Source organism: Podarcis liolepis, assembly GCF_965112155.1.
Source record: "Podarcis liolepis genome assembly, chromosome: 14".
NCBI lineage: Eukaryota > Metazoa > Chordata > Lepidosauria > Squamata > Lacertidae > Podarcis > Podarcis liolepis.
The window spans coordinates 20397858-20423955 of NC_139569.1; the positions used below are offsets into that span (position 1 = coordinate 20397858).

General features: G+C 45.7%; 1 protein-coding gene across 1 annotated transcript in view; it reads left to right on the forward strand.

The window, feature by feature from the left end:
- Positions 1-26098, forward strand: part of WDR90 (WD repeat domain 90) — a 44320-nt gene that overhangs the window by 3688 nt on the left and 14534 nt on the right. The window contains exons 4-27 of the mRNA XM_083474912.1: positions 513-651; positions 1222-1392; positions 2142-2265; positions 3469-3536; positions 4219-4328; positions 4509-4739; positions 5807-5869; positions 7662-7730; positions 7846-7956; positions 9856-10001; positions 11489-11546; positions 12861-12979; positions 13397-13558; positions 14040-14170; positions 15067-15183; positions 16126-16361; positions 17301-17440; positions 18382-18512; positions 19363-19493; positions 20361-20522; positions 22215-22343; positions 23538-23671; positions 23793-23830; positions 24979-25110. Of these exons, the coding sequence (XP_083331038.1) occupies positions 513-651; positions 1222-1392; positions 2142-2265; positions 3469-3536; positions 4219-4328; positions 4509-4739; positions 5807-5869; positions 7662-7730; positions 7846-7956; positions 9856-10001; positions 11489-11546; positions 12861-12979; positions 13397-13558; positions 14040-14170; positions 15067-15183; positions 16126-16361; positions 17301-17440; positions 18382-18512; positions 19363-19493; positions 20361-20522; positions 22215-22343; positions 23538-23671; positions 23793-23830; positions 24979-25110 (3052 nt within the window). The remainder of the gene's footprint in view (positions 1-512; positions 652-1221; positions 1393-2141; positions 2266-3468; positions 3537-4218; positions 4329-4508; positions 4740-5806; positions 5870-7661; positions 7731-7845; positions 7957-9855; positions 10002-11488; positions 11547-12860; positions 12980-13396; positions 13559-14039; positions 14171-15066; positions 15184-16125; positions 16362-17300; positions 17441-18381; positions 18513-19362; positions 19494-20360; positions 20523-22214; positions 22344-23537; positions 23672-23792; positions 23831-24978; positions 25111-26098) is intronic.

The window sequence follows — 26098 nt, forward strand, 5'->3', positions numbered from 1 at the left end:
CCCTTCACACTGCTAGTTTAATCTTAACTTTTTTTTTTTACTCCACTCTTCAGCCAAAAAGCCTCCCAGAGCAGCTTACATATAATCAGGGGCAATAAAAGACCTTCCTCACCAACAGACAGTCGGAAAGGCATAACAAAAAAAGAAAAAGAAAGCGAGGCGGGAAGATGGGGGAAGCCATAAAAACTCAGACACTAGTTCTTAAAGTTGGATTGTTGTTGTTGCTGCTATAATACTAAGCTGGAATGAACACAGTTCAGAGAAGGTGGAGCCAAACAGTTGGGAGTTAGAACACCTTGCTGATCATCCAGAGATCACTCAGTAGATCCTGAACTAACCTTCTGCCCATCACTGGTCCACACAGGTCACAGTATGTAGCTTTGCTTAAAATGTAGGTTTTCTTTCATCAGCCATGGTTATTGATATTTATTGTTTCTTAAGAACTGGGTGTTTGCTGCCTTCCTATTGAAATAGCCAACCCATGTGAATAGTCTGCATTTCTTTATTTCCAGGACAGCCAGGTGGTCCGCATTTCCTTTTCCAATCTCTTTAAGGAGTTCAAGTCAACTGCCACATGGCTGCAGTTCCCGTTTATTTGTGGGGCAGCCAGAGGGTCAGTCTATGAAAGCACATCCAAGGCTTCCAAGCAAGGTAAAACGCAAAGAAGACCAACCAAATTGCTGTTTGCTCAGCAAGCTTAGGTAGCTCTGAATACCTTCTGATTTGGTCCTCAGGATGCTGGTGGCTGAAATTAAAAGTTCCTTGAGAATCTAGGTTTTTGGTTAGACTCTGAATTGATTTGGTAGGGAGAATAGAACGTGGTTATGGATGAAGAAGCAAAGCTTTGCCACCCCCAAAATAATACTGCTTTGGGCGTCTATATAATAGCACCTTTGACTGTTCCCAGCGCTTCCTATATATCATCACAGCAATCCTTCTAAGGTTCCTTTAAAGTAGACCATGATGATTATGCTTATACCTTATATGGGAAGCAGGCACTGAAAGATTATTGGGTCCCCAGGAAGTTTGGGACCTAGGAGAGATTTGAACTGGGTGCTTACCTGGATCCCAGCTCACAATCATAGCCACTTCCTCACAAAGCATTTGAAAATTAGAAGTGGGCTAATGCGTGAAGCCCGTTCTGCCTGTAAGGTTTGAGATTTAGTGTGTTGAATGTCTGTATAAATTCAGGTGTTTCCTTGGTGTGTTTCTGACTTTTAGACCTGGTGGGCCTGGCTCCCAGCAGTGTGCGGTGGACCTGCCTGATTCTCGACCTCCGCTACATCCTCTCTCTGTACTTGAACAGAAGCTATAGCCATCTCAAGAGTGTCAAGCTCTGCTCCAACCTGCTGGTGAAAAACCTGTTCACTAGTGACTTGCTCTTTGATCCAGGTGAGAATTAAAAGGGACTTGCGTAAAGGATCACTGACTTAATAGTTGCATGAATAGTTGCTAAGATCTCATGGTTAAAGTCGTTTTATATCTAGGGCATTTATTTAGTTAGATCATTTATATGCCACTTTACTTTGTGTGTGTGTGTTCGGGGGAAAATACACAGCTCACAACATTTCCTCAAACATAGTGTAACAATATATCAAAAAAAGAACATCATGAAAGAAAATCAAATGGAAAAACAAAAAAAATCCACATTTCAAGCAGCCTCATTAGCAGCAAAATGGAACAGCCTTTTCAACATCAGAAAATCAAAGATCATTATGTAACTGGGCACAAGTTTGTCCCCCTCGTATTCACCCCAAAATCCAAAATGAAGAATTACCACCTACAGCTATAGACCAGTGAGGATGGAGCGTCCTCAATGGGCATGGAATACTAACTGAAATGTGGAAGAAAACTGAGAAAGCAGGGAATGCAGTCCAGTTGCTTGGAACCCTGAACACTCCAGATTGCAACATGTTCATGCCGAGCCCCACTTGTTAATTGGAAGTCATGAATTCCAGCTGTTGAGACTTATAGCACAAACAGACCCCAGTCTGCCAATCAGTCATAGGATACTGACTAGTTTGCATACCATAGGATTGGGCTGGTGTAATACTGTTCTCTAGAGGTTGATACTGGAGTTCTGCAAGCTGTTTTTCTAACAAATGATGCTTCTGCCTCCTTCATCCTTTCTGTGCTTTTAGGTGTGACCTCCTCTGAGGCTCATCAGTCCAAATTAGCAACGCAGGGCATCTCCCCCATGCCACGAGAAATGGCATTTCCTGTGCCGAAAGGTGAAAATTGGCATGACCTCTACGATTATGTTAGGTACGGTTTGCTGAATTGTATTTCTGTGGTTCTTCGTGGGATGCCAGCTTTCTTCCATTGCTTCTCTTTGTAACTGGTATACCTCTCCTTTAGAGGTTAAAGAAATGGTGTGTGTGCATGTGTGTGTTGTGAGTGAGCAGTTCTATATAGTTCATGTATGCTTCTGACTATTGTGTTTCCATAACTTGCTAAGATTTGGCATATTTTATCAATTTATAAGAATTCTTCCTCCCCTTCAGCACAAGGTCCCAGGGTAGGTTACAACAACATAATAAACAGTTATAAAAACCAAACAGCCAACAATTTTAGAGAGTAAAACTGCTCCAACCAGAAGAGAACAGTATGGGTTCAGCAAAAGAGGTGAGACCCTGCAAAACAAAATATTTTTAACTCTTAAAGACCAGCGTAAAGAGGTGTGTCTTCATATGGTAAAAGCTGTACAGTGAAGATGTTAGATGCACCTCTGTTGTTCTCGATCTATATCTCACCTTTCCTCTAAGGAGTTCAAGGTGGTGCATGTGGTTCTCTGCTCCCCATTTTATCCTCACAACAACCCTGTGAGGTAGGTTAGGTTGAGGGAAGGAGAGTAACTGGCCAGCGGTTGCACAGTGAGATGCATGAGCTTGGATTTGAACCCTGGTCTCCCAACTCCACTGCACTAGAATACTCAAACATTAGCCAACTCCAAGGAGATTTCAACTGAACCAAATAAGCTTTTTACCATCCCTGCTCTCGAGAAGCTTCTGGAGTCTGGCACATAGCTCAGTAGGAAGAGAGGTGCCCCTGCAGAACTTAGTGTTGGCAGTGATACTGCACTGGGCAAGATCCCGATAAACACCTCTATGGTGCTGGGACCAAGGAACATCATTGGGCTGTATTCCTGTTACTGTAGTTGGGGTTTTGAAGTAGATATTTTTCACATATCTGTGTAAATACAGAAAGCTCCCCGAAGAAAGCCGTTTGGCTGCTAACCATTCATTAAGAGTATCTTGATATGTGGTCACTCTCTTTGGTTTGTCCACATTGTTTACTGCAACATGCAGAATTTGCTGCATCTGGCCACATTCCAATGGTCATAGTCAGTGTAACTGTGTTTTTTGTCTGGTAGTCCAGCATCCTCCTTTGAGCCAGTGAAACAAAACCATTTCTTCCTTACATTCCACACTTTTTACCAGTCACCATTTCTCTGATCTTCTTGCTCAGGTTTCCTTCTGATGGGTCCAAGATGCCGTTTGACTCTATTCAAAAAGGCACTTTGAATCCTGCTGCAGGTAGGCAAAAAAGAAAAAAAAGGAGGCTATAGGGGAATGGAAGCTCTTCATCCCAGGACAAAATTCATCCAACACAGACCATCTTATGCCAGATGAGAGTGGATGTGAGCAAAACATCTACTACAGGAGTAGCCAATGTGCTGCCTTCCAGATACTCTTAACTCCCATCAACTCCAGCAAGCATGGACAGTGGTCAGGAATGATGGGAGTTGTAGTACAGCAACATCTGGAGAGAACCACATTGGCTAACCCTGTACTAAAAGATGCTACTAGCCATGATCACTATGTTCTACCCTCCACTGTTGGAGGCAGCGTACCAGCTTCTGGGAATCCTAAGTTGGGGAGAACATTGTTGCACTCAGGCCTGCTTCCAGAAGTTGTCTGTTCTCCCTTCCTGAATTCAATAAGAAATAAGTTAGCAATAGAATACAGTCCTTTTTGCATCAATGTGTGGCTTGTTCTGGTCCTGGAATCGATTCCCATTTCAGACAATTTCCCCTAGAGGTCTTCAAAAACCTGATGGTGCAATCTTTTACATATCTATTCTGACGCAAGTCCCAGGTGAGGTTGTGTAGCCTAGATATGATTATCTGACAGCACAACCCCATTGAAGGCAGTGGGACTTATTTCTGAGCAAACCTGCAGTGAATTGTTGTCACATGTCTTCTGCTTGTCCTTTCAGTTGCTCATGTAGAAGACAATCCAGTTGGCCAGCTTCCAAAGGAAGTATTTCTAAGCAAGCCTGTTCAGGACAGAGTGTCTCTCATTCAACAAATTACCAGTCCGAAGCGAGTGAGTATGCCTTGATAGCTATTTCTCTTGCTCAGAGCCATGTATATTTTGGAATTGGATTGCATCTGCCTTTCCAGGAAGCAGTGCTCTATAGCAGTTGCATCTGGCAAAGGATCTTGATTTAGAAATTGGAGATTTGTGACTGTGATCCTTCCTTTTCAACGCTTATCATTTTCTCAGACTCCTCGCCGGTCTCCCTTCCTTACAAAGAGCATCCCCAAGATTCACCGGGCAACCTCTGCCCCTCTACAGACAGTAGACACTGTGGACCAGACCTGCTGGAGGGAAGAACCACAGGCCAGAGGGGATTCCTCTCTCCCAGCACCTTCAGAGGGCGATGGCAGCATTCATGTTTACGCCCACAAAAATGGGGATGTTACTGTTCATGCTGTCAGTGTTGATTCTGATGAGGTAAGCGTGCACCATAGCCATGACTGTTGAGTGCACATTCTAGAATAATAAATCCGTAGCTTGTTTTCACCTTTGATTGGAAAAGATGGTCAGATGAGGAAGGCTTATCTGCTAGTCCTCAAGAAAGAGACAGCAAAAGAGCCACCATTGCTGCTTCCCAGAGAACCTCTTACCTGTTAAGGGGAAGATATATAATACCCTTCCTTCCAAAGGACTCCAGGGCAGCAAGATGACTCTTATCTCTGTAAGGAGAAGTGTTCAATGGCTACTTCCTCTTGCTTGATTGTGAGAGTATTACCGTATTTTTCGCTCCATAAGACGCACTTTCCCCCTCTTAAAATCTAAGGAGAAATGTCTGTGCGTCTTATGGAGCAAATGCGTGGTCCCTGGGGCTGGGGGACGGGACCCAGGCTTCCCCCGCCAGCCCCGACAAGCTCTGGGAACAGCGGGAAGGCTGTGGGCAGCCTTCCTGCTGCTCCCCGACCTGCTCTTTGGGGCTGTCGGTGGGGGAAAGCCAGGCTTCCCCTGCCAGCCCCACAAGCTCCTGAGCGGCTCTGGGGTAGCCCGTGAAGCCTCCGCAGAGCAGCAGGGAGCCTTCATCCTGCTGCCCTGGGGAGGCTTCGCGCAGCTATCCCTGGCTTTTGTGGGAGGTGGGGGAAGGGACAGAGCGAGGCTCTCTCACTTCCCCCACCTCCCGCAAAAGCCCCCAAGAGCCGCATTTTTTTTCTTGAATCCCCCCCCCAAAAGGTGCGCCTTATGGTCAGGTGTGCCTTATGGAGTAAAAAATACGGTATGTGCAGTGAAACTGTATGTTATGGAGAGCCATCTGGGATATAGCCACTAGACTGAACTTTACCTTTATAAGGTTGCACAAAGAGTGCATAACACTCTATGACATGGGTGGGATACCCACCGCCCTCCAGAGGTTGGACTACAGCCCCCTTCATCCTGACCACTGGTCATGCTGGCCAGTCCAACTACATCTGGAGGGCTAATAAATAACAACACACCCCTAAATGGTTCTTGACTCCCATGCCAACATTTTAATTTATTTTGTCTCTTTCCAGGATGTGTGTGCACAAGCGATGGGACCAAAGGTGATCTCCACCAAGGACTCAGTTCGTTGCATGGTGAGAGATCCGGCCTTTTAGTGCTATTTAAAGTACCACCCTTTAACTTCCCATCTCCCCTTGCTACCTGGAAGAGATGCCTTGATTTCACAGACATAGCTACATCAGGCCTCTTCAGCCACTGATAGCTGCAGACGGTCAGTATTTTGCAGGAGAGTTTAAGGCACAAACTGAAACTCTAGATTTGCATATTTATAGTGGATTAAATCACTCTTCTTACCCTGGTGCAGAGGTTTTCAAACTTTTTGAGTCCATTGTTTTCTTAACCAGCTAAATCCATTCTTTCAGTGGCAACCCTGTGGGGCTCAAGAGTCCAGTTATGGCAACCCTTGCCTGCAGAGCTGACAGCCTCTCACACTTTTTCAGACACCCTCCCTTGTGGAGTGTTCCCTCAGCCTCCTCTCCCCTCTCCTTGGGAGTCTTCCAGGCAGCTGCTGCTGCTGCTGTCCCTGGTCTCTGGTGAGCTTCCTCCCCACTAAAGAGAGGTGCCTCCCAGAGGCACCATTCACCTGCGGAACATATAGCCAGGGCTGTTGCAAAAAAAACAGTTGTGCAAGCCTTTGGGAAGCAGAGATGTGAGAAGGCATCAAAGGATGGGAAGGAAACAGGGACAGAGACCAGTGTTGCCCACAGCACCCCTGGCCATCATTCAAGTCACCCCAGGGTGCCACGGCACACTGGTTGAAAACCACTGCCCTGGTGTAACAGATCCACTCTAAAAAGGAACAAGACTACTAGTGGTTTGAAAAGCAGCGAGGAAATGAATTGAAAAGTATGAACAAATGATTAACGGTAAGATGTGCAAATACCCTGTAAACAAATCAGGATAAATGCTCATTGTCATGTAACACCCACCCCGCTTAAACAAATCATGGCGTAAGGCTCAATAAAGACTGGCCATGGCGTTACCACTTCAAAAGCTTTTTGTGCAAGCAAACCAGGATCAATTCTGAATCCACAGGTTGGCTGGAGAAGCTGTGGATCTCTTGAGTCTTGGCCTCTTTCCTATGATCATTGCTGCCCACACCAGTCCCTGCGCTAGCAGTGGCTGCCGACCCTCCAATTCTGGCCACAAGCCATATGTGCATGGAGCAGCTACTGGAAACAGGGAGCTGCCTTATCCCAAGTCAGACCATATACAAGCATTATCTACACTGACTGGCAGCAGCTTGCCAGGCCTTTCGGCCAGCAATCTTAAGAACGTAAGAAGAGCCTGCTGGATCAGGCCAGTGCCCCATCTAGTCCAACATCCTGTTCTCACAGGGGCTAACCAGAGCACTCTGCCCACCGGCAGTTCCCAGCACCTGATATTCAGAGGCATAATGCCTTTGACCTTGGAGGCAGAACATAGCCATTATGGATTGTCGCCATGGATAGCCTTGTCCGCCATGAATTTGTCCATTCCGCTTTCTAAAGCCATCCAAGCTGGCGGCCATCACTGCTTCCTGCAGGAGTGAGTTCCATAGTTTAACTATGCACTGTGTGAGGTCGCCATTTATTTTATCTGTCCTTAATCTTCCAACAAGACCTTTCCCTACCCCGGGATTGAATCTGGGACCTTTGCTTGAAAAGCAAGCGCTTTGCCACAGAACAACAGTGCTTATGTCAAGGAGAGGCCTCTCCCATCCCATAATTTGGTTGGGTAACACGCCCTTACAGGAAACTTCTACGCATGTCAAGATTTCTTTCCTGAATGGAAAAGGTGGAGACTCACTTCAGTGTATTATTATACATAGTCCTGGCCTTAGCAGAGTATCTTAAATCTGATGATGGGTTGCTTTTTCTCCTCCAGAAGCTCTTGCCAGATCCAATCCTGAAGCTGAAGAGGGTTATTGGGTTTGGAGGCTTCAGTACCAAATGGGTCAGTATGCTTGAATTTATTCATCATGCGTATTTGGCACTTAATGCTTCAAGCAAGAAGTGTAGTCTGTTCCCTGCAGAAGTCTCTCATTTGACCTTTTGTCTTTGTCACCCAGGCTCTGTGGGCTGCAAATGGATCTGTGGTGGTCTACCCCTGCCATGCTCTGATTATAGCAATTGCATTAGACACTGGCAAACAGCGGTTCTTTGCTGGGCACACTGATAAGGTAATATTTGTTTCTTTTGTCTTGTTTTTCCACATGTCAATAAAAATACAGGAGGAGAGACTTAAAAATACACCAGTCCTTCTCAACCTGGGGATCTTCAGATGTTATGTACTGCAACTCTGCTCAGCCCCAGCAAGTATTGCCAGTGGCCAGGAATGGGCACCAGGTTGCAGAAGCCTGGTATGCACCAGGAGCCTTCATAACATCAGATGAATGCATTCTGAGACTTGGGTAGAATTAGAAGCAGTATTTTGGTATCTCATAAACTTCACCCAGCTGTTGTGAAAGCGGGGTTGTGGAACCTGTGGTCATCCAGATTGAGGTACAACTCCCAGCAGCCCTGACCACTGGCTCTACTGGCTAGGGCTGATGGGAGTCAGCATCCAGCAACATCTGGAGAGCCACAGGTTACCCACCCCTATGTTAAAGAATTTCATATCTACAGCCTGACTTCCTGCTTTAATTCGCGAAAGTTAATTTCTTTGATTTTGATCATTGTGCGCATGCAGTTTTTGCAGCTGTTAATAAACAGCAAGGGGCAGGCATTCTTTTGCTGTGTTATTTGTCCAATATCCTTGTACACCTTGTACACTTCCGCATATTGCTTCCAAAATACCTTTGTCATTGTTGCTGCATTGGTGCATGTCTCTCTGTGTGTATTGTGTGAAATCTACAGGTATAATACTATGACTATACTAATAGTAATAAACTATTGTTTATGAAGATGCACTCATTAATAAACTGTAGTTTGTTAAGCCAAGGATGACCATTGGGTTCAGCGCAAGGTTCTGGGCAAGTCAGAATGGGCAACAGGCATAACTGAGGCTAGAAGGGGATAGTGGCAGCACTTAAGGGGCATTCAGACCCGTAGGACCAAATGCCCCCATTCAATTTTATAGCCCCTAAAAACAGGCATTAACTCTGGGCAAAAGGGTCATATCTATTTTTTACTAAAAAGAGGATATCAATTAGCTTGATGATGAGCGTAATGACTAATTAATAAATGAGTTGCTTCTTGCAAACAAGAAGTCTTGAAGTAAAACATAGTGTACCAGTTTAAAATATGACAGGTTGAAAATGTTCATGTACAATAAACAAATTATGAAAGGAAAAGCATCCATCCTCCATGCAACTGCAATACCACTACAAACACGCTAGCACACGCACAAAACCATGGCCCCCAAAAGCACCATGTCCCTTGAAGCCTTGGAGAATTGGAACATGTTTGCCTGCTGTCGAAAACATGCCATTGTTGGCACCGGGTGATATTCCCTGGGGAGAGAACCCTGAGAGACTAAGCTGGGGACCGGAAAGTCTGCATTTGAAATCTTGCCTTCGTACGGAGAGCTCAGCTGGTAGATCACGGACCCTTAATCTTAGGGTTGTGGGTTCAAGCCCCACCTTGGGTGAAAGATTCCTGCCTTGCAGGGGGTTGGACTAGATGACCCTTGTGGCCCCTTCTAACTGCAATTCTATAATTCTATCATGGGCTTTAGGCAAGCTATATTCATCCTTAGCACCACCACTAACTATCACCATCTGCAACGTGGGGAATAATAATTCCAGCCTACCTTACAGGGCTCTTGTAAGTGAAGGTGAAGCTCTTCCAGTTCTATGTGAATGCTAAGTAGCAGGTGGTGGTTGAGGCTACAGCAGCAACAGCCATTCTCTGGAGACCTTCATGCTTCTGTTACCAGTTTAATAAAACCCCCATAATAAGGATTTGATTACCTTTCAGCTCTTTGATCAGCTCCTGTTGGGCAAATTGGTGTGGTTTGAAAGAGGAGCAGCAACAGGCAGTTCCTTCCTATGTAAAAGACACATAATTCTCCTGAAAGGAATCCAATTCTGCTTAATGCCACAGGGTACCTTTTCCCACAATGTCTCAATTTTCTGCAGGTGGCGGCATTGGCGTTCAACGGCAACAGCACTTTGCTGGCCTCTGCACAGATAGGGCAACTGAGCGTGATACGTCTTTGGGATTTTCCATCGGGGAGGTGCCTCTGCATGTTTAAAACGGGGATGCAATCAGTCTCTTGCCTCAGGTAAGTGCAGGAGGGAGCAGGGTAGGCTGGGGCACAAGGAGGCATCCAAGGAGTGTGGCAATCACATAGGGTCTCCGGACGTTTCATCGTCTATTGATCCCTGTGCCACCACTTGATTTCTCACTGCCACCACCCAGGCCCTACCTGGTACAATACTGAGTCCAGTCAGGGTTAAATTGGAACATAAACTTCTGTTTATTTATTGCAGTTTAACAGGTGTGTGGTTTCATAAACGGTATCGGTCTATTACAATCATGGGGTGCCTATCCAGACCTATAACTTCCGCTACCTGCTCTCACTCATTAAACCACCTCTCAGATATTTACTTGTCTTCCTAGCTCCTAACTGTTCCTGACTCAACTTATTGCGCTACACTAACTCAACCTCCCCACAGACTCTATCCCAATTCACTCCCTCTCCAACCAACCACCCAGCTCCCAACGAACTCCCCTTTCACCCCTCCCAGAGCTGGTTTTATAGTCCCTCTGACTCCACCCCCCTAGGTTCTGATTGGGTAACTTGTTTAACTATTTCACCTCCAGCACTCTCATATGTTAACTTTACAAGGAGGATCTGGAACTCTTGACTCCCAAAGGCTTTAATTTTAAGATTAGTATGGTACGTAAGGCAAGTTACAGGTTGCAAGAACCAGCGGTTACATGGGAGGTCAAAGGCATGGTTGGGCACGCTCTAAAATATTGAACCGACAAGTGACAAGCCCCTTGCACCTTCCATTTGAGGGACAGGAGGGCACAACATTTAGCAAGCCAAGCAGCCAGACCCCTGAGGCTAGGCAGGCAAAAGGGCACTTCTTCTGTAGTGGGTTGGCTAGGTGAGGTTTGTGCACACTGGCATCTCCATGCCCTAGTTGCCAGCTTGGCATCAAATGTATTCCCAGCTGTTTCCTGGGAAGGCACTGGAGACATCTCAGCTGGTAAAGCTGAGGAGTGTGTGTCTGGAACAAAGATAACAGAAGGCACCTCTGAGAGTTTTCCTGAGCCTCCTTTGGAGGGCAGATCTCAACAGATGTCTCTTGGTCAAAATCTGCTATGCCCACCCTGCCAAGGGTCTAGATCTAACTCCCCAAACTCCTTCTTAAGGTCTCTCTCTCTCTCCCTCTCTCTCTCTCTCTCTCTCTCTCTCTCTCTCTCTCTCACACACACACACACACACACACCCTGTCCATGACACCTTCACAGGACTCATGGAAGCAAGGTAGAAAATGAAAGACTGCCAGTTTTGATGCTGTCAAAACTGGGTTTTTAGTGAACAGCGGAATCTGGCTTATAGTAAGTACTCAGACTGCTTCTCCACTTATGCAAGTGCTGTCCACTCTGATGGGCATAAGGTTGCCAAGGAGTTCAGGCAGAGGTTTTCTACATCACTTGCTATTACCTGATGCTTTTAACTGGAGATTGAACCTGAGATTTTCCGTGTGCAAAAGACTGTTCTCTGCTGCTGAGCTCTGACCCCTCGTTCTTTTGCAGCTTCTCCTACAGTGGGGGTATCTTGTGTGGCACTGGGAAGGACCGACATGGGAAAACAGTGAGTGAATCAGCATTTCTTTCTTTGCAGTGGGTGTGGTGTGGGCGGAGCATCCAAAGGGACGGCTAGAAACACCTGCAGTGCTGCAACCCCCCCCCCCCCGCCCTGTCCTGAGGTTCCCCATCTCTGCTCTGTGCTGTCTAACATTCTCGAGTGAGTTCTGTCACAGTTTGTGGCAAGAAGGGGGTGCAAGGTTTTCCAGATCAGTTATTCACCTGGTTGTTAATGTACTGAGATCCAAATGAAACTTTACTAGAGCTGCTATTGCTCTTTTTTAAAAAAAATCTCGGTACCACGGTTGCTGCATATTTGGGTTGGACTAGATGATCCTCAGGGTCCCTTCCAACTCTTTTGAATCCATGAATCCATGAACCTTAGAAGAGTGTTGCATTGATTATATGACAAGGAAGTGCTGCTTTGGTGTGAGTTGCAGGTGGATGTCAGGCTGAGTTGCACTCTGGATTCTGTCACGGTGTTCCATTGCACCAGAATCAGTTTAGTCCTGCTGACCACATGACCTGGAAAGCTTTCTGTGGACAAATGCCGGCTCCCTCGGCCTGAAGTGAGATGAACGCCGCAACCCCATAGTCGCCTTTGGCTGGACTTAACCGTCCAGGGGTCCTTTACCTTACCTTTACCTTTACACTATTGATACGTGCCCCTTCTGCAAGGGCTATGTCTTTGACCTGTTTTCTGAGATTGTTGCTGGAGTTGTGTCAGGCTCAGGCTCAAGCCACAGGCCTTCCAAGAGTGTGTCTAGTGGTCTGCTCCTTGAGCTGCTGTGTTTTTAATGCCACTGAATGTATAATAATAATAATAATAATAATAATAATAATAATAATAATAATAATACATTTTTATTTTTATTTATACCCCACCTTCCCAACCAATAACACCAATAAATTTACAATAAAACATAATTGGGAGGGGACAGACAAACAAAACCAAAAAAACCAAAAACCAGTTTATTAAAATATGGGTTGAAATACAATTTAAAATGCAGCCTCATTTCAATAGTAGCCCATAAATCAAAACCATAAGGGGAGGGAAACATAAGGGTCAGACTGAGTCCAAACCAAAGGCCAGGTGGAACAGCTCTGTCTTGCAGGTCCTGCGGAAAGATGTCAAGACCTTAGTTTAACGCTTGCTGGAGAATTGCCTTTGGGGTCTGTACAGAAGCTCCTGGCAATGTGTTTGTTTGGTTTGTGCTGACTTTGACTATGTCCACATGGTGAGCTTTTAGGGATGAGGAGGGATATGAGCCTGGCTCTCCTGTGTCCCACCCAGCTGCCTCTCTCTCTCCTCCCTTTGCAGATGGTGGTGGTGTGGAATACTGTTCAGGTGAACCATGGGGGAGAGGTGGTGATGCTTGCCAAAGCGCACACAGATGTGGACATCCAGGCCTTAAAGATTGCCTTTTTTGATGACACCAGGTAAAGAGTGGAGCTTGTTGTTGCCATTTTATTGCATCCTGTGTATCCTGCCTTTCCTCCCAAAGATAAGCTGCGTCCCTTCCTCTGCCATTCGTCATTCTGGATTCCGTCCTTCTGGCATCCATAACCAAAAATATTGGGATTTCAGCTCCAGTCCTCCAAGCTGATAAGGCTCTATCACCCTCTTTGGGTGGAGCTTATTGTTGCCATTTTATTGCATGTGTATCTTGCCCTTCCTCCCAAAGGAGCCCAGGGCAGCAAAGCAGAGGCTGAAAAGAAAAGCAGCATCACGCAGGAGGAGAGAAAGAGGCACCCCTTTGCTTGTGGGAACCTGAACTGTGCCAATGCACGATGCAAGACTTGTACCTTAAAAACAAGTCCTGTCTAGTTTCATACTCCCAGCATTTCTCATAACAGAATGGTGTCGTGTGGCCGGGACAACGTGAGGCTGTGGCGGGTCCGGAGCGGAGTGCTGCGCTCCTGCCCGGTAAATTTGGGCGAGTACCGTTCCATGGAGTTCACGGACTTGGACTTTGAAGCAGGCCATTCCACCCAGCGAGAGCCACAAGACCGGACACTGTAAGAAGCTGCTCCACTTTATTGCTCCTTGGTGAATGCTTTTGAAAAAAGCGGATAACTGCAAGACAGGCTTCTGGGTTTCTATACTGTTTTCCATACCTGGTAACAAGATCATACCTTTATTCTTCCAGGACCCTCAGCTAATTAGAGTTGGGCAAGTCAGGGATGATCTGGTTCCCTAGAGCCCTGGGTAGATCCACTTCTTCCCACCAACAAAGCCTATTAATAGTTCAAATCAAGCATTCCAGAAAACATAGGCTAAGCTACATGACATCTCTCTCAGAAATACAGTATACGTGAAATAAGCAGGAGCCCCCTTAACTCTCTTCCTGTTTAATTAAATTGCCAGCCGTAGATTTAATCAGCTACAACTTTTGTTGCTGGACCTACTGATTTAAAGCTGGCACCCCTAAAAGTCTTATAATTGCTTTTGGTCCTATAATGATGTTGCTGCTGAGTGACCTTGCTGCTTTCCTCTCAGGTTCGTTTGCAGCCGGAGTGGACACGTTTTGGAAATCAACTATAAGAATGTCGCTGTCAGAAATGCCCGGCGCCTCTTGCCATCGGAAGGGCAGCACTCTCATCAGCGGGAGAAGCAAACTTTTAACTCAGGTGGGCTGCATAGGATTCTCTGTGTGGTGTAGTGGTTAAGAGCGGTAGTCTCGTAATCTTGTGAACCGGGTTCGCGTCCCCGCTCCTCCACATGCAGCTGCTTGGGTGACCTTGGGCTAGTCACACTTCTCTGAAGTCTCTCAGCCCCACTCACCTCACAGAGTGTTTGTTGTGGGGGAGAAAGGGAAAGGAGAATGTTAGCCGCTTTGAGACTCCTTAGAGTAGTGATAAAGCAGGATATCAAATCCAAATCCAAACTCTCTGTAGCTGCCTACAGAACTTTCCTCTTGGGAACTTGCCAAACTGGCCTTTCCCTGGTCCCCTCCAGATGTTTTGGAATAAAATTCCCATCAGTCCCAGTCAGCATGGCCAAATGGTCAAGGATGATGGGATTTGCAGTCCAAAACACCTGGAGGGGTCCAGGTTAGAAAATACAAGCCTGGAGACAATCCGTTTGTAACACAGGTATTGGGCAGGAGCGAGCAGTCTTCTTTCAATGAATAATTTCTGTTTCGGTGTTGCTTAAGTTTCCTAGCACTCAAATGGCAACATGTTGGTGGCAGAAATCAGCTTGGCTCTGATGCCTTTAAGAGTGGCGTGGTGGGATATGGCTCTGACCCATGCAATATTCTCCTGCCCAGCTCTATAGAAATGAATGGCTGATGGAGGGATAGATTTCATTAGGTTCCTCTACACAAGCTACTTCTGGCTAGCTGTGGAAGGTTGCACTAAAGGCTTCTAGCATGGAAAGGATTTCAGAATTATCCCACAATGCCTGACATGGATATCTGGGCCAGCTCCAAATCTTCTTGCTCAGATTACAGCTGACTATACAGTGTGGGGCCTTCACTGCCAGCTCTTGTGCTTCAGAGTGTACTGGATCTTTGTTCTTTCAGGTCCTGGGATAGCACTGAACAGCATATGTCTCTCATCAACTTTCTGTGCCACAGCCTCTGAAGATGGCTACCTGCGCCTGTGGCCACTGGACTTCTCTGAAGTCTTCTTGGAGGCAGGTGCGTAGAGCTTCGGGATCGTGCTGTCAATATCTGCATAGGTGTATAACTGAGACATCTAAAGACGAGATCTGTGTAGTAAACTAAGGATCAACATCCTCAGGCCCACGTGGTCCTCTCAGTCTCTCCCATTGGGCCCCAGGAGCTCTTCCCAAGCCACACCCCTCATTGGCCAATCCTTGCAGCCTCTTTGAGTTTTTGCCTGGCTGGAATATGTCCTAGAATTCTGATGTTGCCTGTTGCTAGCCTGGATGGAGAAGATAGCAGAACACGTGCAGAAACTGCCTTACTGTGCAGAGATAAAATTCACATCCATTGTTCTGTCCTCTTTTGTCTCTGGCCCTGCCCACCAGTGATATGTAGCCTCTGGGAGGTTGTCCAGAAGGAAATGTGGCCCTTGGACTGATAAATGGTCCCCTGTTTTAGAAAACAGAGCTCTGTGGCAATTCCACCACCAATCCCTGTGACATGTTCACCCTGCAGGCATGGCTCCAGTAACCTATTCACCCTGGACATCTTTCATTGTCTCGTTAACAGGTTACATGTAAATTTAGAAAAACTGTGTAAGATCCGTGCCCATTTGCTTCCCTAATCATATGAAGAGTTCTCATGGCCTACCCAGAAGCCTGTTTAGTCCAACATCCTGTTTTCCACAGTGGCCAACCAGATGGCCTCTGGGTAGCCCGCAAGCAGGATAGTCCATAGCCATCTCCTGCTATTGTTTCACAGCTACAGGTATTTAGAGGCATGCTGCCTCTGAGCTTCCGGGTATTGTTGTTGTTGTTGTTGTTGTTTTAAAAAACGCATTCTGCCAAACCTGTGGCTGGTGTCACTTTGGTTTCACAAACACTCTTGCCTGAAAGTGAGAAATAAGTTTTTGCATAAATGAGTCGCAAGCATGTCACCTGCAGACTCTTCATTGGGCGGCTTGTCTTCCTGCAGAGCATCACAGCCCGGTGAGTTCGGTCCGCATCAGCCCAGATAACCTGAAGGTTCTGTGCACAACTGCCTCTGGGAATGTGGGTTGCCTGGACATCCAGTCTAAGGACTATTGCACCGTTATGCGCTCCCATCTGGATTCTGTTTTGGCATTCTCTGTGGAGAGATCCCAGAAGCAGCTGGTGACTGTCTCTCAGGATAACACCATTCGCGTCTGGAATCTTGAGTCTATGCAGCAGGTAATGTCAAGAATGCCTTTTTCATAAAGTCTACCAGGGACTCAGAGGATCATATCGAACGTTAATTCTATTTGGAGTCAGCTTGTTGAAATCAATGGATGTGACTATCTTAGGTCTAGTTGATGGCACTAATGTCAGTCCTCCCCCCACCATAGTTCAGTCCTTCCTTAATAGCTGATACTTCTATTGGATTGGATTGGTGAGTTATCTCCCATTGGTTGTTTCGTTGGGTTCAGGCCTATCTGCTCGTGTGACATTGAGCTGAGATTTGAGGTTAAGGCAACATCTGATCTATAAATGTAAGGCACTGTGATACCGCATTATTATTATTATTATTATTATTATTATTATTATTATTATTATTGATATCCTGGCTTTTCCCCTGATAGGACTCAAGGCTACTTACAACTAAAATTTAAACGGCTAAAAAAATGCTCATTAAAAAACAATGAACCATTAGTAGAATTCAGATATATACAGATAGAAGATCACATACAAATCCTTACAATAAAAACAGCACAGCAACAGCTCCTTCCTAAAAATAGTAAAATAAAAATAGTAAATTCCCAGAAGCCTATTGAAACAAGAAAGTATTACAGTCATGGCTTCACTCAAAGAATCCTGGGAGCTGTAGTTTTGTTAAGGCTCCTCTGAGTTCTTAGGAGACCCCTATTCCCATCACAGAGCTACAGCTCTCAGGTTTCCCTGGGTAGACGGATTGGTTAATATACCACTCTGGGTATTGTGGCTCTGTGAGGAGAGTAGGGGGTCTCCTAACAACTCTCAACACCCTTTGCAAACTACACTTCTCAGGATTCTTTAGGGGAAGTGGTATCATAGTGCTTTAAATGTGTAGTGAGAATGAGGCCTAAGACTTTGGCAGCTGGTCATTGCCAGCCCGTCTTGTGTCTGATCAGCATGATTCTCTTCCCCCTATAGCTCTATGAATTCACTGCCTCTGACGAAACACCGTGTGCCGTCTCTTTCCATCCCTCGCAATTTATCTTTGCTTGCGGTTTTGATACTGGTGTCGTGAGGACCATCAGTCTGGCTGCCTCAAAACTCCTTGAGGAACACAAGTATGTTTTCAATATATACTTTCAAAGTTGCATCCTGACCGTTCTTCCATGTGTCAATCCAAAATGATGAAAGTTGAGGGCAGTGGGTTGTATCTACTCAAAGAAGAGCCGTTGAAATTAACAAATCTGTTACTAATCTCCATTCATTTCAGTGGGTTTACTCTGAGTAGCATTGGATACAACTCCGTTGGGTGTTCTTTCAAGAGGAACAGAAATGTGGGAGCTCAACATTATCTTGTGTAGATATTAGCTTCTTGCAGACTTTTGAGTTCTCTGTTCCAGTTCTGATGTTGTGAGAAGCTAGAAAAGAGGCTAAAAGTGCAGGGTGGGGGTGAGGTCTAGGAGAGCAGGCAGGCTTCTTGTTGACATGGACCTGGTTCTGACCAGTGAAATGGTAAAAGCTCTGTATGGGCTGTACCACTTAGAGTGTAGGGGGGAGAAATCAAATGGTGGGACACACCTCCATTATAAAATATATATATCCCTCCATATAGAAAACCTGCCTGTTGGAGAGAAGGCTAGGCTGGAATCCTTCTTGTTTTCTATACAAAAGGTTTTGGTTTTTAATGGAGGAACATTCCGTAAGAAGAGTCCTTCTGGATCAGACAAATGGTTTATCAAGTCTAGCACTGTTTTCTCACAATGGCCAACTAAATGCCTACAGTTCAACAGTGTTCTCCCCACTTGAGATTCCAAGCAAATGGCATACTGCTGCTATCAATGCAGGTAGAACCTAGCCACTGTGGCTAATAGCGACTGATAGTCTTGCCCTCCATATGTTTCTTTAACTCCATCATGTGAGCTCATTGCTGCCAGCTGAAGTGTTATGGCCCTGACATGTGTGCCGCCTCATTAAGGATCAATGCATGAACTAGTTTGATTGCCATCTTAATTTTCGGTTCCCCGTTCTGCTTTCTTTCATTCTTTTTGGTACTTTGCAGGCAGCACCGCGGGTCAATCACAGGCCTGACCTTCTCCCCAGACGGCAATTTCATGTACAGTTCCTGCAGCCATGGGACCCTGGCTCTTTATAACTCTGCCATCCAGAAAAGCCACGTTATCAGAGTACTAGGTAAGGTTTTTTTTTGTTTGTTAATATATTTACTTAGAGCATTTGTACTCTGCCCTTCAGCTTCAGTAGGTCCCAGAGCAGCTTGTATACCATCAATTAAAACAGGAGAGTTCCTGTCTGCACTCTTTCAACATGGCACAAAAGGAAAAGGGAATAGGGAGGGAAGAGGAAGCAAGCAAACTCAGGCAACAATTCTTAAATAGTTGTTCTTAAGACCAATTAATTGTACTAGTGCCCATTAAAGCACCCTGCTCTTTGCTTCCTTTCTCTTGCATTCCTGTCCCCACAACGGCTATTAACTAAGTGGTGCTCCACCACCAGCAAGAGCCTTTGCTTGCGTTTCTTTTGCCAAAGTTCATTTTCCATTTTTATTTCCTCATTTGGGAAAGGCTTCCATGAAAAGGGCTGCCCCCCACCCACTTTTGGGTCTGGTTCTGCCACCACTGGTGTGCTGCTGCCAACAAATTACCCCCAAGGGAATGTGGCCATTGACAGGAAAGGGGATCCTCAGTCTGGCCCTCATGGTTTGTGAATTCGTGCTGCATTATGATTTTGGTGGGACTTGATGGTAGGGGTTCTTTCCTTCTGCTTTCTTGGTGTGGTGGTTAGAGTGCCCAACTAGGACCCAAGAGACCAGGGTTCAAATACCCTCTCTGCCATGAGTCACTGGGTAACTTTGGGCCCATCACTGAGTCCCACCCTAACAGGGTTGTTGTGGGAATAAAATGAGGGCGGGGTGTGTGAAGCCCTGCACGCCACCTTGAGCTCCTTGCATGGAAAGGTGGGGTAGAAATACACTGATTTAATAAAACAAATAACCTCTCATACTAAATATCTACCTTTTATTCAGCAAATGTCACCTCACAAGATGCTGACCTCGGTCCTGATGCTCTCTCTGTCAGCGGCGATGGACATCTCTTGGCCTTTGTGGGACCTTCCAAATACATCGTGACTCTCATGGATGCTTATTCCTTAGACGAGGTAACTTGACACCTGCCCACCACTCGCTGTTCCTCAGGAAAGAAGCTTCCAGAAACATGTAACCCTCACAGTTACTGAGTGGAAAAGTTGGCAGGTTTTTTTGTCTAAACCCAGGGAGCACCTGAAATGCTGGCCTGTTCTCAGTCAGGGTGGCCCTTAGCTACATCTGCTGGGCTGCAGTAATAGCAGGGTGATATGCACATCCCCTTCAGTTTGTTTTATAAACGTGAGGGCTATTCCTGTCCACCATTGTCACTACATAGTGCTGCCGTTCTCTCCTGACAAACATTTGTTTGATCCTGATTGGCCAGGATCCCTTCTTGCACAGGTGGATTTAGGACAGCGTGACTGGTTTCCCCGTACAGGTCGAAGGGGTCAAGGGAGCACCTTCCCATGTCTTTCCCAAAGCCTAGAAAGCACTTGCTTCAGGAAGGAGGTGTAATGGCTATGACAGGGTCCTAGAGTCCTCCTCCATCGTTTTCAAAGCTTGGTTAGTGCTTGCCCAGCTTTGGGAAGGAGACAGGAAGGCTCTAAGACCCTGCCAGAGAGCTCTCACACCTCCTTTCCAAAAGCCCAGCACCCTGCTTAACTTGACTTCGGTAAGGTGACATGAGGGTTGTATTACTAAGGTTGGCCCCTGCTCCTTTATTGATAAATAGTGCATCTCATGCCTTATGATGTTGTACAGTCCACTTCACTTAATTGTGCTGTATGCATAGACCAGGCCTGAGTGTTCTCTTTCTAAATATTCCTCGTCTTCTGTTTTGGTGCAGAAACATTTGCTTCAAGAAATGGGACATTATTATTATTATTATTATTATTATTATTATTATTATTATTATTATTATTATTTGTTCTGCCTGGCAGCTGCTGAGAGTAGATATGAGCATTTTGGATTTGGACAGCACTGTTCTGGACATGGCTGAGAGACTCTGCTTTGCCCCTTTCCCTCTGGACCACCTGTTGGTGGCAACATGCTCGCAAAAGGTTCTGGTGATTGATGCCAAGTCTGGACGCTTGATCAGAGTGGTAAGCGACTCCTGTGGTCACTTCTTTGTGTTCTGAGGTTGGGCTCACACACAGTTTTCAGGGTGTTTCTTCCCTGTGCATTTGCCTCTGCAGTGAAAATCCTAGGGATTGTGTCATTCTGAAATTACTAAATTATTGCCAGATGCCAATTTATTTGTATCTCTTGAAGTTTCTCAGTTGATCAAGCTAGTGCTCCCTATTCCCTTAGTTTATTATGGAGACATTCTTTATTCAAAGAAACAAAATATACTCTCCTGGCTGACATTTCTAAGGAGCTGGTACCCGAAAATGAAACATGCTGTAGACATAGTGATGGCAAAGAAATGAGCAAAGGCCACTCGGCTTAATCATCCTGATCAGACACCACTCCTCTGAAGAAGAGGGAAATGAATCTCTGTCCTCGTTTGGTTCCCAGCAGCTTAATGTAGCCCAGAAATAGGCCCCGTGCTCAGTGGGCAGCTGAGCAATCGAAACCAGCTCCAGAGCAGGACTCTTCTTCTCAGGTCTTGAGAAATGGAATGAGGCCACATAAATTATGATTCCAATACCGGACTCTTTAATGATGCTGATTTCGTACCATTCCTCTTCAATGTAATCTTATCCTTGGGTCTCCAACTAGTCTCAAAGGATCTGTCTACTGCAGCCTCTTGAAAGACCCTCCGTGTTTCATGAACCAAAATCTTCTCAGTGCGCAGTTCCTTTCCCTTTTATCTTTCAAAGTCAGAATGCACTAGACATAGCCAAATAATCTAATGGCTTTGCACAAAGATTTTATTCTTTTGATCAGCAAGCCATAGTAAAGGTAAAGGGACCCCTGACCATTAGGTCCAGTCGCGGACGACTCTGGGGTTGCGGCGCTCATCTCGCTTCACTGGCTGAGGGAGCCGGCGTACAGCTTCCGGGTCATGTGGCCAGCATGACTAAGCTGCTTCTGGCAAACTAGAGCAGCACACGGAAACGCTGTTTACCTTCCTGCCGGAGCAGTACCTATTTATCTACTTGCACTTTGACGTGCTTTTGAACTGCTAGGTTAGCAGGAGCAGGGACCGAGCAACAGGAGCTCACCCCGTCGCGGGGATTCGAACAGCCGACCTTCTGATTGGCAAGTCTTAGGCTCTGTGGTTTAACCCACAGCGCCACCCGTGTTAGCCACCCTTAGCCACCCGCGTCCCTTAGTCGCAGCAGTGGATGCCTTTGTAGCAGCCCTCCTGAGTGGATCTGTCATCCTGACTGATAGAGATGCGCTTCTCAAAGATGTGTCACAGCACTGCTCAGACTTTGACCTAAAACCTACTCAGGAGCCTGCATTCACTCTTCCTTAGGGCAGCCTTCTCTGCTAAGTTTGGTTGGATGGCTTGGTAGAGCAACCACATAATGGCTCGGTCCAAAAACACACACACAAGATTTCTGAAATGGTAGCGTCCATTGCCAATGCTACCCGGGACCCCACCCAGTTTTCCATGGGGACCGTAATAGTGGGGGCAGTAGCTAGGAGATTAAAGCATTGATATGTTGACACTAGATATGGTTCTCTTTTAAATAAATCTCTTCGCAGGGTTGATAACTCCGCTTATTTGATTACTTCCTATTTCTTTAACAAACATTCTTTTCTTTGTGTCAGTTCTCAGTGTATTTGCCTTTTTGGTGGAAACAGACGGGTTCAATATTGGGGGTGGTTTGTCTTGATTGCAGGTCCCACAAGTGCACAAGCAGTCTTGTTCTTCGTTGGCCTTCAGCTCCGATGCCCGGTTTCTTTTGACAGCTGGCGATAGGGTCCTCAAGGTGTGGGATTATGGCATGAGATTTGATGTCAACTCTCAGGTACTATACTCAACAACAGGGCAGTCTTTTCCCCTTCAGTTGTCAGTGTTCAGGGTAGATTGTACAGTGAACAGCATAGTAGAGCATTCAAGTGATGAAATGGAGCCAGAACAGGGCCACAGAGAAACAAACGGGGGAGAACCGTCGTTGTGCTTGGGGGAATATCTTTCGGCGAACAACTACAACACCCAAGAGGTGCAAAACTCCCTGAAACTGATTAAGGAGAGGTGAAAATGTGCAGCAGACATTGGATGTTGAACCTCACTTGGAAAAGGAAAAAAGGGGAAATTGTGAGGAGAGAATAGAATGGTTGACTGGAATCCTGAAGCAACCCTATAAAGGATATAAGAATATATTGCAATGGTCAGTTGTTGAGAAAAAAACCCACTTCATTCTGCATGTTATGTTTCTGAATACAGTGGATACATTGATTACTGAATAAGAAATTAATCTGAGGGAATAAATTAAGATAGGATGACTTTCTCTAGAGATGATTTGGGGAGTAAATTAGTGGGGGAAATTGGAGGGGAGTTGAATTGATTTGGAGCAGACTGATGAAAAACGTAGTATAAATCAGTTGAAAAGGAAGTGATTTGGAATGATCTGAGATGGGGTGCAAATTTATAATTAAAGAACATACCAGGTGTGATTTGGATAGAAAAATTAGTTGGCTTGTCTTCTGTGATGATTAAAATTTGCATCTATATTTTTAGTGGCTTGCAGTGCCTTTGCTCTGTAGCACAGTCACATGCATGTTTACTTAGGAGTAAGTCCCACTATGTTCAGTGCGACATATTATCTAGTGTGCATGCTTAGGATTTGAGCCCTCAGCATATAAGTTCTCATTTATTCATTTCACTTATTGTTTGGAAATAATTACATCTAATCAATATTGCTAACAACAACAAAAGGATAGAGCTGCCAGAAATATATGCACTAATATATTTGCTGAAGCTGCCATTGTAAACACCCCTGAAAATGAAATATTGAAATCCTAAGTAACCCAGAGGAGTTTCATGTTTGACTGGAGATTTCAACTCTGCTCTCCCCTGATCCTAGTCCAACACTCTAACCACTAGTCTGCATGGTATAACTATAATAATTTGGATCCCCCTGTCTTTACATGCTCTGCAATGCAGTTCCAAGAGGCCGTGGCTGACAAAGGACAATCTGCTTTTGCTTTTCTTTCTCCAGGTGTTTATTGGCCATTCTGAGCCAATACAGCAGGTGAGGTTCACCCCTGACCAAAGGCAAGTCATCAGTGTTGGAGATGCCATCTTCCTCTGGGATTTCCTAGGTGTGTTTGCAGAGGAGTCCTTCAAGGATGAGTAAGAGCCCAATGTTTCCTCACTAAAGCAATTGTCTTTGGAAATATGATAGGTGCCTGCATATTTACATCTGCATTTTCATTTTCCCGTCTTTTAAACTCTGGACTTGTTACCATTCCAGAATCGATTCCTCCGAGTCCTCAGATTCTAACAGAGTTGGTAAGTCTGCATTTGTTGCTGAGTTATGCTACTTGCAAAATCCCACAGCTGTCTTACAATGAAATAGCTATCATTACTTCGCTGGGTGATTGAGCGAGTGGTTGCTGAACAACTCCAGGCATGCCTGGAAGAAGCGGACCATTTGGATCCCTTCCAGACCAGGATTTAAGGCCTCATCATGGGACTGAAACTGCCTTGGTCGCACTGGTCGATGATCTCCAGCAGGCTAGGAACAAAGGTGAGAGCTGTTTCCTAGTTCTGCTGGATCTCTCAGTGGCTTTTGATACCGTCGACCATAACATCCTTCTGGACCGTCTAGAGGGGCTGGGAGCACTGTTATACAGTGGTTCCGCTCCTTCTTCGTGGGCCGTGTCCAGAAAGTGGTGGGGGGGATGAGTGTTCAGACCCCTGGGCCCTCATTTGTGGGGTGCCTCAGGGTTCTGTCCTCTCCCCCATGCTTTTCAACATCTACATGCAGCCGCTGGGAGAGATCATCAGGGGGTTTGGACTGGGTGTTCATCAGTATAGTAGTCTCTAAAGAGCTCTGCCATTGCATCTATTACTGTCTGTGTATGTCTTTGACACAGATTTGTAGACAGACATTTTCCTGGTTGTCTTTGGCAAGTAGAGAGATTTTCCAGGTGAGCAGAGCATAGAGGGATGGTTAAGGCTATTTCCTTTTATGGACCAAATGCCTGATATATGGGGCAGAGGGACCAGTAAAAATGGTTTGGGCTAATAACTATGACCTTTAAAATTCAGGAAGTTTCCTGTTTTGACGGGGGGGGGTGTTAAAAAATTAAAAATTGGGACATAACCATTTTCAGATTAACCCTAACAGACATTAGAGCTGTTGACAACTACAACCATCAAAAGAGGTGACAAAGGTGTTACTTCTGTTCATTATATTTGTAACTTATCCTTTCTCCGGTCAGTTCAAGGTTTTGTCTTCCCCCACTCCTTTATATCCTCTCAACACTGGGAGGTAGGCTAGGCTGACAAGAGAATGACTGGTCCAAGGTCACGCAGTAAACTTTATGACTGTGGAATGTTTTACCTGGATCTCCCTGATGCCAGTTGAGCACTTTAACCATTAAACCACCCTGCCTCTCATTCTCCCCCCCCCCTTTTCTGTTCTTTATCCACAGAAGCCAATCTGGAAAGGTCACATGATTTGACGCCCGGGGCTAATGATATCCCCCGCCAGGTGGTTCCTCGGCCTACCATTGTGTCCCCACCTTGTCTGGAGCTCAGCTCCATCCATCCACTGGGGCATTGCGGTGAGCAGAGAGCACTCCAAATGAAGCAAATCTTTGTCAGCCCCTTAAAATCCTTCAGGCGCCCTGAACCCCATCCCCATTGTTGTCTGTCACTTGCTATTTTCATTCCCTTCCATGCTTAATCAAAGTGGGTTGTATCCAGGTAACTTTTACTATTACAGTGGTACCTCGGGTTACATATGCTTCAGGTTCCATATGCTTCAGGTTACAGACTCCGCTAACCCAGAAATGGTACCTCAGGTTAAGAACTTTGCTTCAGGATGAGAACAGAAATTGTGCTCCTGTGGCACGGCGGCAGCAGGAGCCCCCATTAACTAAAGTGGTGCTTCAGGTTAAGAACAGTTTCAGGTTAAGAATGGACCTCCAGAATGAATTACGTACTTAACCTGAGGTACCACTGTATTAATAAATCAAAGTTAGTAATGTCATTAATTTCAAGTAGCCTACTCCGAGTAGACCTAGGTGAACATTCCGTTTGTTTGGGGTGTGGATTTTCAATTGCATCCCATAAAACAAACACTGAAAAGTTATCCAAATACAGGACACTGCCTTATGCTGAGTCAGACCATCTAGTTCAGTATTGTAGGCACTGACTGACAGCGATTCTCCAGGGTTTCTGGGCGGGGGGCATCTCCAGCCCTACCTGGAGCTGCTGGGAACTGAACCTACGACCTTCTGGGTTCAAAGCAGATTCTTGACCACTGAGATATGACCCTCCCCCTTACCGCTTGCTGTGAACAGCACTCTAACCAAACTGGATGAAAAAACATCAATCTACTTCCTTCTCTGTTCAGGCAGAAGGCTGGAAGTAGCCATTGCTTTCTGGCACTTTCATCCTTAGCACACTTGGTGTAAGTTAAAATTCATGGGACTTGCCCTGCAGAACTGGCCTGGTCTCTGTTCCAGGCATGGTTCTCGGGGGGCTTTGTATTTTGGAGTACCTAAATGAAAGAACTGAAGCTAAAGTGTTTCAGTTCCATTTCTATAC